The following is a 10,377-nucleotide window of genomic DNA, read 5'->3' as shown; positions in this document are numbered from 1 at the left end:
GGCACCAGCTTAACAAGCAGGTGCTTGGGGCGGCCAAGGGAGAGGGGCGGCACCTGTGGCAATTCGGGGGTGGCAGGTCCCTCATTCCCTCTAGGAGCGAAGGACCTGCTGCTGAACTGCTGCCTCCGATCACGATCGCGGCTTTTTTTTTTTTTTTTTTTTTGCTTGGGGCGGCAGTAATGCTGGAGCCGACCCTGCTTGTGGGCTCCTCAGAGGGAGGGACTGTGACATATATTTGGACAGTGACTACAAACCATGGGTACTACCATACAAGAAATAATAACTTCTTTAAAAAAAAGAGTATGCTAGGATCCTTAGGTCCTGTTTGCCTGTCTGCCCCCATTCTTCCAGCAGCCTCCTGCTGAAGTGAAACCCAGCTATTTGCTTTAAAGCTGATGCATAATTTCTAACCGTTAATGAAAATCAGTGAGGGAAAAACTCATCTAGATGTGCAGCCACTGGAGCAATAGCCATGCAGTCTAATGGACTGTAGGATGTCAACCATTTCACAAATATTAGCTACTTAATTGCCGCAACCCCTTTGTGTGGTAGGTATTGCCTCCCCTCTACAGAAATTCAAGATGAAGTACAAATAGACTAAGGCCAACATTTTTCAAGTGTTGAGTGTATATAGTTAAGCACTGAAGTGCTTCATTTTAGGTAGTCAATTTTGAAAATTTCCACCCATCACTTGATAAAGCCCACAGTAGGGAGTCTCTGTCAGAGATGGGATTAGACGTGGGTAAAATTTTCAGAAGTGAGTAAATGACTTAGGGGTGGAAGTCACAACGGTATTTAGAAACGTAATGCCCATCCAACACCTTTGTGAATCCTACCCTTAGGAGCTTAAATCTCATTTTATTTAGTGACTTAGGCACCTAGGAGGCTAAATATCATTTAAACATAATGGAACTTCAGGTCCAGGTCCAAAAAAAAGCATTTAGGCTCCTAACTTCCATTTATTTCAGTAGCGAGGCAAGGTGGGTGAGGTAATATCTTTGGACCTCTTTCTGTTGGTGAGAGAGACAAGCATTCAAGCTTACACAGAGCTCTTCTTCAAGTCTGTGTAAGCTTGAAAGCTTGTCTCTCTGACCCAGGGAAATTGGTCCAATAAAAGATACTACCTCACCCACCTTGTCTCTAATATCCTGGGACCAACATGGCTAGAGCAAAACAGCATACATTGATTTCAATGGAAGTTAGGAGTCTGAATATTTTTGTGGATCTGGGCCTTATGCACTTTTCAAAAGATTACCCTTTGTTTAGGCCCCTAAACTACACGGCCACTCTTTGTAGCCAAAGGTCATGCTAGCTGTTCAGAGTGGTAGCTGGCTCAGCTGCAGGCTATTAGCTGATAGGAAGCTTATTCCAGCATCATCTGTAGTAGCCTGCGAAGTTCTGACCCCAACAGCTGTGAACTTGATCTGATGTCTTCCCAAATCTCAAAGGACTGATGGATGGGAGGGAGCTGTGAGTAACCTTTGATCAGTGACAAGCTTTCAACCTGAGTTTACATGTTACCACACTATCTTTAAAAGGAAAGAGCTAGAAACTTATTTTTATACTAAGGCCTAGAGTCTTGTCCCTCGGCTCAAGAGAGCACTGGCTTTTTTTCAGCATGGCGTGAAGACATCCCTCATCTAGACCTCAATCTCCTTACAAGGAAAATGGCATGTTAGGAGAATTTAAGTTTTCAGTTGTCAGATTCCACTGGATCCAGGGTCCATGGGACCATTGTATTCTAGCTATTTTTAAAGGCACTTCTGTACCTAAGTGTGAACAAAAGCTGATCACACAAGATTTTATTCTGGCTCATTAATGGGTTTTCCTTCTTATTTGTTTAATAACACTGGTAAAAAGTATTTAAACCCAGCTGTGGAGATTTTATTCACCAGTCACTCAATGACAGCCTCAATGAACACTTGCTAAAAGAGTATGTCATCTCTTTGGCATGATAATGTTTTGAATTACTTGCATGAGCTGATTAATGTGCCTGAAAACAAAGCAGGACATGTATGTTGATCTAGCACTGAACAGATTAAATAAATTACCATATAGTCAACTTTGTGACATATACATGGACAAATATTGTGCCTGAGCCTTCATGTGAATAAATTCAGAGCCCAGCTGGTAAGCTAATACATTTTGTCAATGAAGTTTCAAAGGCAGTCTAAAAAGACTAGCAATTCTCTCTCAATTACACTTATTTAATTGAAATCCACACTTGGACTTCAAACTAAACCTGAATAATAATGCTATAGAAGTTTGAGGGAATATTCAGAAGAGCAGAGTGACAAATTCTTTTAATGTCCAAGTTACTACAGAAATTAGTAAAGCAAGTTACTCTGCAGCATTTTAAAAAAACCCACCACATTCCTACAATATAAAGAGCAATTAGGTCCACTATATTTACATGAAAACTTTAATATGGTTATGAAATCTCAAGGCTCCTTCTAGTGATGAAAAACATTTCCACTGATGAACAGCTCAAAGTGTATCTTTACTGGAACTAACTCCAGTATCATGAGATTAAAGCTACTCCTTCCTCCCCTAGTTGATCTGAGCAGTTAAAGTCTAAAACATGGGGACTGGTTCTGCAGTTCTTATAGGGGAAATATTTTTACTATAATCATTATTTGTTTTCCATCCGTGTACTGCCAAGTGTTTGGCCCCTTATGACTGAACTCTTCAGGCCTGATTCTCTGTTTCATCTTGTATCTTGCGTAGTCATTTGCAACAATGCCCAAGTGCCTGTAAAACATCACCATTCTGATTTGGTAGCATTTTGTACCCACTTTGCATTGATTACCCATGTGGTACAAAATGGCACCACCATGCACAAAAGTATTTTCAGAAGTGTTTGATTGCATGCCTGTCAATTAGCAACATGGTACAACCATTTGATTATGCTCATTCTTAAAGACTTTGAAATCAACGTATTTTGGCATTTAGAATATGCAAAGCAAACATTGTGGCCGAAGTGAGAGCCTGGGGAGAAATTCTGCAGGGTACTAAAGATCTCACTGAAGCACTTGGTAGCAGGCAAGTGTTAATTTCCTAGATTTGGTTGATAAAAAGAGGCTGACGTTATCCCATCACCACATTTTTTTGAATCCATTCAGGTATGTCGAGTTAACAGGGGTCTGTCACTAGCTAGTCAGCCTTGCAAGCCACTCATTCTTGTGTTCCAAAATAAAAATCTCACTGTTCCGCTATCGCTATTAGAATCTTCATGTGCTCAACATTTGTCATGGCCTTCACCTTCCCATGACAAGGGGGCTCTCCAGCAGCTACCGGTAGTTAAATTTAAACACACAAGAAATGTCTGCTGGTCGAATGCTCTCAAACTTTTTGTATAAGTAAGTGAACCCTATGGTAAGTTCCTTTGTTATTGCTGAAGTCATGGACAACCCCCTCCCACCCCCCCAAAAAAAACCCTTAAGTTTCCAAATGAAATAAAAAGTTTTAGATACACACTTTAATATAATTTCTGTGACATTTTCATAAAATACAGATATATAATTATATATAATGCATATATAGCATTTACTATATTGATAAAAAGCTAGTCTTTGCCATGACAAACCAATAACTATTTACAATATGAACTGAAGTTTAAGGGAAAATGTTTCAAGCAATATTGTGAGATTATAAGATTAAAAATAACGAAGAAAAAGCAACCAGTAAATGGTACTGAAAAATTCCCAAATTACAATGCAAATACTATCTCCACACATTTGCACGCGTGTGCATGCACATACATGCTACAATGCAATGCAAATATTATCTCCGCTCACACACACAAGTCTGCAGTCCTTATTCAGGAGTTTCCCCAAGTAAGGTCTTGCAGGATTTCACACACCAGCCCCTCCTCCCCACAACCCCATTAAGATGGCACACACTGTATGGAGAATTCTCCCGCTTATCCCTTTCAAACATAAAGTACAGAGAGTATTACGTCCATTTAACGCTTTGCATAATGACAGGATTTCAAATCTTTTGTTAGGACAGGGATTGCCGGACACAAGTATCTTGCAAATTAAATTGTCATAGCTCGATTGATTTGGCACTTGCTGAAGATCTGTCCCTTGCTGACTGTAATTTAAAGGCATTGTATAAAGCTGAATTTCCTTATTTTAGTATGAACTTTAAAGACAAAGCATGGAGGGGAGGTAGAAAAAAGAACGCATTGTACTGCTGGTACTCTTCATTAGGGGATCTATCTGAAAGGACACGGATAAGTTGAATTCCAAAGCTAAAGATGGGCTGACACCAACCCCCACAATCTATCTAAGGTACTTACATGCCCCCCCCATTACCGTAGTATCTGAGTGCCTCACAGTCTTTAACGTATTTCTCCTCACAACACTCCTGTGAGGTAGGGAAGTGCTATTATCCCATTTTATATATGGGAAACTGAGGCACGGAAAGGCTATGGGCTGGATTTTGAAAGGTATTTAGTTGCCTAGTGGGATTTCCAAAAGCACCTGTTAAGTGCGAGATGCTTTTGAAAATCCCACTAGGCACCTAAATACCTTTCAAAGTCTGGCCCTAAGTGACTTGCCCACTGTTACACAGAATGTCTGTAGCTAAGGAAGACCTTGAACTCAGGACTCCTCAGTCCCAGGCAAGCATCCTACACCTCCCTTATGTCGGGGGGAGAGAGAGATTGTTTTTCCTCCCCTTACCCCATATCCCCAGTGAAAACATATTAGCTATAATGAGTATTTCTTAAAATGTAAGTAGCTAAGTTATTGTTTGCTAGAAAACAGACAGTGGCCCTGAGAAATGCAATGAGCTACTTTTGTTGAAATCTAAAACCATACAACTAATGGCTTTGTTTTCATTTGCACTATGTCACTTTACACTGCTCTGGCCATAAAAAGTATTTAAATTACATTTGCACTCGCTTTAAGTTGTCTTTATACTACCCGAGTGGTAGCATAGGAGGCTTAGTGTAAAAAGAATGAGGCCTCCAATCTTTAAAGATTAAAATCTTTTCCATAGTTTATAAGATCTAAAATCTGACAGGTGTGTAGATCAGAATGCATCTCCAAACGTGCAGCTGAGCAACCATATTGACCACAACTAGGTTGTGCTGGTGTAACTAAGGGCAGAAGTTTGCCAGTAATCTTCCTTTTGTGACATAAAAGCACCTCATTTCACTGTGAACCATGGGAACCTTGCTAGGAATTGATTTAGATCTCTGTACTTACAGACCAGCTAAAAGCAACTAAAGGAAGTGAACTGTTTAAACTCCATGGAGGAGAGTGAGAAACAAAGCAGTAGTGACAGAAAGGAACAAGAAAGAAAGAAGACTCCCATTGGGATAGAAATAATAGCCTGTAGGTGCCATGTTAAAAACCTTAAGCACAGTACTATGGAGGTTGTCTAGAGCCATCCTGTTCCAAATTCCTCCTGGTTACATAGGTGTCTTCTCCAATTGCATTCTACTCCTAGTAGCACCCATGTATCTGAGGGCAGAATTTTGGTCACCTGTCTAAATTGGGTTTAAGTACCAGCACAGACAACTCCTTTGTTAGGATTCTAGGGTGGGTGGTAAATTTGCCCACAAGAAGAGTAAAATTGATAATGGAATTTCTCAGCCTGTTAACTCAATGGGCAACATTTTAACAGACTTAAACCTGCATTTTCTTTATAACCATTAAAATATTCTATTCTCCAGCAAAACAATTTAAAATAGAAAATAGCTGTGGAAAACACTTACGGAAAAAAATGTATCAAGTCTTTCCCCTTGACCAAAATGAATCTCCCCAAAAATTCACTCTGCACAGAGGAATAAGACAAGCTGATCTTTCCACTGCTTGTTTTAAATTACTCTTATTACCACAATTTGGATTGGCAATATTTGTTTTTTAAATTATGTGACATCATCAGGTGAATCTTGACTAACATTGAAATATCCTAATAAGAATGCCATGTCACTGACAGGCTAGAAACAGCATAGCATGAGAAGGAAAGCTATTCTTTCCATTTACTTTGTAGATAATCCATAGCTAACCTCCTATTTTAGACTGGACTCTGCATGCTTAACACTTGAAGTCCAATTAACTATTGTATCTCTTATAACAGAGAAGAAAATTGTACTGTGTGTTTGCTGCATCAGCTCAGCATTCGATGAACACTGCAGGGAAATTTGCTAGTTCTGTAGGAAATGTGTTTTGTTTGTATTGTTTAATTCAGCCCCAAGTGTCATTTCATTCTTTAAAGGGGTAAGAAAGGGGGAGGGCAAAAGGGGAGGAAGTCCTGCTTAATTTGTTGCATATGTTCCAATGTGTTATACAACTAAGTGTATTATCCCAGAACACTAAATGGACTGTGCCACAACAAACTCCGCAGAACTCAAACCAGAAAACAATCTGGCCACAAGCAAGTCAAATGATTCAACGAAGCTTCCTCTCATATTATATATACACTTTACAAGCTACATTGTGTCCTTTCATATTCCAAGAGAAATACATCATAGACACCGAACATACTGTACTTTTCCTTAAGAGGCTTCATCAAACCATATGTGCAGACACTTGAGATGATGACAGTGTTAAGCTTCCTAGGGTCCTAGAGTCAAAGAAATTCTGCTGCCCCCCGCTGCTAAGTAAGTGAACTCCTTCCACAGGGGGCAACATCTGCCGATCAGTCATGGTTCCACTTGGTGAGGACCCCAAGAAACTTCCTTGGGAAGAAACAATTTTCTCAGGACTGGCAGCCAGTTTGGGGGATGTGGAAAAGTTATATCCATACAAAGCGCAGGGACTGTGTAGTCTAAACGTATTGTAAGAGCCTTGGTGGGTTTGATTAGTGGTGAAGGCATTGCTTGCTGGGGATGGCATGATGTACTGAAGCTGTGGCGACATCCCTGATATCTGCATAGATAAACCAGTTTGTGGGCAGCTGAATGCATCACCGTCATTGCCCGTCATGGACATGTTCACAGTTGTGCTACTTGACACACCCACATAAGAGGGAGTCCTTGGGGGTGCAAAGGTCTCACTGGTTTGGTTTGTGAGCCTGTTGTAGGTTTCAGCCAGAGAAGTGCTGTATCTGTTAAGGGTTAAGCCTGAGCGGGCACAAGCCGAATAGTCAGCTGGAGCAAGGCTACAGAGCTGGCTAGTGTTGGGACCCAGGTGGAAAGCAGGAGAAGAGCAAGGGGACCCAGGTAAGAGGTGAGGGTGGGTAGATGGAACTCCATTGCCAGGTCCCTGGAGTAAAGTAGAGGAGCCTGCATTTCCTGGAAGAGAATTTTAAAACATAAATAGCATACCAGAAAAGGTTAACATCTTAGACTGTGTTTGATCAGCAATTGAAACCTGCGCTCTCCTAGTACTAAACACGATCAGTTTGGTACAAAGATTTTTGATAAATGTTACAAATATTATCCCTTCAAAATACACTAACTAAATACGGAATACAAGTTGGGACTGTGCAACCCTCTATACACCCAAGGTTACGTCAAGGTTTGTTCTCCTATCGCAGTTTAGTTATTTCAGTAGACACTGGAAGAATTGTCAGGGCTGAGGCTCTGGTGTTGCAAATTTCAACTCAGAATGTATCTTAATTCAAAATTATGAACCCTAGAAGAGTTTGCCCTGAATTATTTATAACTGGCCTGCCCTTTGGAGTGCATTTATAGCCTCGGGCTCAGTGTGTGTTACACACTCCCCTCTGCGCCTGATCTACAGAGGACAGGAGTCTGCTACAGCTAGGGAACTAACCCTTAAAGTTTAGCTCAAGCTGTAGAGGCTCAAGTGTTGAAATGATTCCATGAAAATCAAGGCAGAATATTATGAAGTACACCTCTACCCTGATATAATGCAACCCGATATAACACAAATTCGGATATAACGCGGTAAAGCAGCGCTCCAGGGGGCAGGGCTGCACACTCTGGCAGATCAAAGCAAGTTCAATATAACGCAGTTTCACCTATAACGCAGTAAGATTTTTTGGCTCCCGAGGGCAGCATTATATCGGGATTGAGGTGTATTGCCTCATTCTTAAATCCTGATCATACAGCTATGTATAGACATGTCTGTACTGTACAATTTGTTGTAATTAGAAAGTCTGTGTTATTTCTGAACCATATACTTGGAGAACACAGGTGGGGAAATGAGTTGGAAAAAATGCACTAATTAATACAGCCCAAGAGAGCTGTCAAGACTCCAAGAGTCTCCCTAGCTGCAGGAGAGCTTCCTGTTCTTAGTGGGTAGATCTCCCTCAGAAATGACCACATAAAGCTGATTTTGGCCTTCTGTAATTACCTAAACCAATGGCCCTTAGAGGGAGGAATCTACAACTCTTCCCCACTCAAGAGTCATATATGACAATTGGATAGCTTGGGAGTGATGTGAAGAAACACAAAGCAGTTTTTCCCCCAACACATTAATAGTTTTTCAAGACAGATATATGAGTAAAAATACCAGACTGCCAGTGATCTTTGTCTGCCTCCTCTTGTTCTGCCCACAGTCTGCATCGATTACCACCAGGCACTATGAGACGCTCACAATCCCAACTTAAAATGTACCTATTTTTTCTCTAAGGCTGTGTCAACGTGCCCCCAATGAGGAGACAAGGTCTAACAATCAGGATACCATTCAGCAAAAGGATAAGTCTCAGCTCTGTAGTGGAGCTACTAGGCAAGGAGACAGAGGTATATTAGAGCTAAAATTTTGCCAGAAACCTAGCTTCCATTCTCACCATCTGTGAACGGCAATTGTAACTTCCACAGCCTGTGTGACCACCAGAGAAGGGGAGAGGAGGGGAACCAGAACTGTGAGTAAGTCATATATGGGAAGCAGGAAGTTTATTGATATGACCACCCTGCTTTCAAAACAGCACTGTTACTTAAAAGTAAATAGGTAGGGTTGATCTGCCTCCTGGATAGATCAGCCTGGTATGCAAGCAGCATAAACTGCCTTTGGGGGCTTATGTATTCAAGTATGTCCATAGTATTCAGTCAGCTTTCTATGGCAAGCCTTCTCTCTCTCTCTCTCTCTCTCTCTCTCTCTCACACACACACACACACACACACACACACCACTAGCCTTGCCAGAACTCAGCCAACCTGTCTGAAGTTTCACATGTATGATATTATACTGGCGTAGAGCTATACTGGAAAGTTTGAGGCAAATAAAGCTGTGTGTTTTGGAAATCCAACGATTTAAAAAAAAAAAGGAAGATGATTTCACTTCTTGAACACTCTCCTAGCCTTTTTTGGCTTTTTGTAACGTAAAATGGCTTGGCACAGAAACTCCGATTTTGTGTTTGGCCACGGCAAGGATTGGTGCCCGGGACTGTTTTTTTGTTTTATTAGAAGGTGGAGGAGGAAAGAGGCTAGTTATTAAAAGTGGTTTCTATGTATACTAGAGGCTCTGAGGATTTATTAACGTTTCCTGATGTGGATGAGACTGCCACAAAGGTTGAGGCGAGGGGACATGGTTGCATCAGGCAAGCACGTGGCATGTGTGGGGAGGCATTGAAAGCAGCAAAAGAGATCTGGTTTGGGTGGGGAGGGATGAGACATACACTTGAACTCACAGAGAGATGGGTTGGGGGAGGAGAGGGGACCCAGGCCCAGAGAGTGATCTGCCTCTGCCCAAGAAGTTCCACTTTATATGCCCCCTCCTCCACATAGCTCTCCCCACTATGGGGGAAGTGGGAGGCAGGAAACCATAAAAAGGGGTGTGGCCTACACAGTAAGCCAGAGAAAGCCACATGGAGAGAGGCAGTCTCTAGCTCTTTGCAAAGTCTGCTGGAGTCTCTAGGTAGTTGCTGAGCAGTTCTTATGTTTTTCAGAATCTAAGGAGTTTCTCCAAGGGAAAGTTAGTGTTAAATTTGCCAATATCTATTAAATACTTCAGCACCCTCCTCCAGCCCACCCACACTTTTTTAAAGAAAACTAAAACCACACACAAGAGAGAGTCTGGAAATGCATGGTGAAAGTCACCTATAAACGAACTCTGCCCCTGCATCTCTGCCCAAGAGCAGCCAAGACCAAGAGACCATCCTGTCCTTAATAACTCACATCTTCAGCCACATTAGTGGCATTAATACCAAGAACTGATTTAACTTGATAACCTTACTCCTGTAGAAAAATTAAATATCCACTGCAGCAGCATTTAAACTGAAGTACCTTCACTTATACTGCCCTATCACAAGCTACTCCTGTCGACTTTTAAATTAACACCCTTATGCAGTCATTGGAAAGAGTCGACTTTCTACTTCTTTTCTTCAAAGGGCACCACACTCAGGACAATTCTCCAGACATATGGAATTTCAAATGCAAGTGTTATGATACTGCAAGATATTCATCTACAAACTTCAGAAGGGCTGGACCAAAAGACAGACAACACATGCAGCAAA

At 41.4% G+C, this 10,377-nt stretch overlaps 1 protein-coding gene across 1 annotated transcript in view; it reads right to left on the bottom strand.

Annotated features, from left to right (window-relative positions):
• Positions 1 to 3,497: 3,497 nt before the first annotated feature.
• Positions 3,498 to 10,377, bottom strand: part of TBX18 (T-box transcription factor 18) — a 29,586-nt gene continuing 22,706 nt past the window's right edge. Inside the window, exon 8 of the mRNA XM_054021264.1 lies at positions 3,498 to 7,249. Within this exon, the coding sequence (XP_053877239.1) occupies positions 6,525 to 7,249 (725 nt within the window). The 3' untranslated portion in view covers positions 3,498 to 6,524. The remainder of the gene's footprint in view (positions 7,250 to 10,377) is intronic.

This window comes from Malaclemys terrapin, chromosome 3, assembly GCF_027887155.1.
Source record: "Malaclemys terrapin pileata isolate rMalTer1 chromosome 3, rMalTer1.hap1, whole genome shotgun sequence".
Classification (NCBI taxonomy): Eukaryota; Metazoa; Chordata; order Testudines; family Emydidae; genus Malaclemys; species Malaclemys terrapin.
Note: the sequence above shows the minus strand (reverse complement) of the source record. Positions and strands in the feature narration are given on the sequence as shown.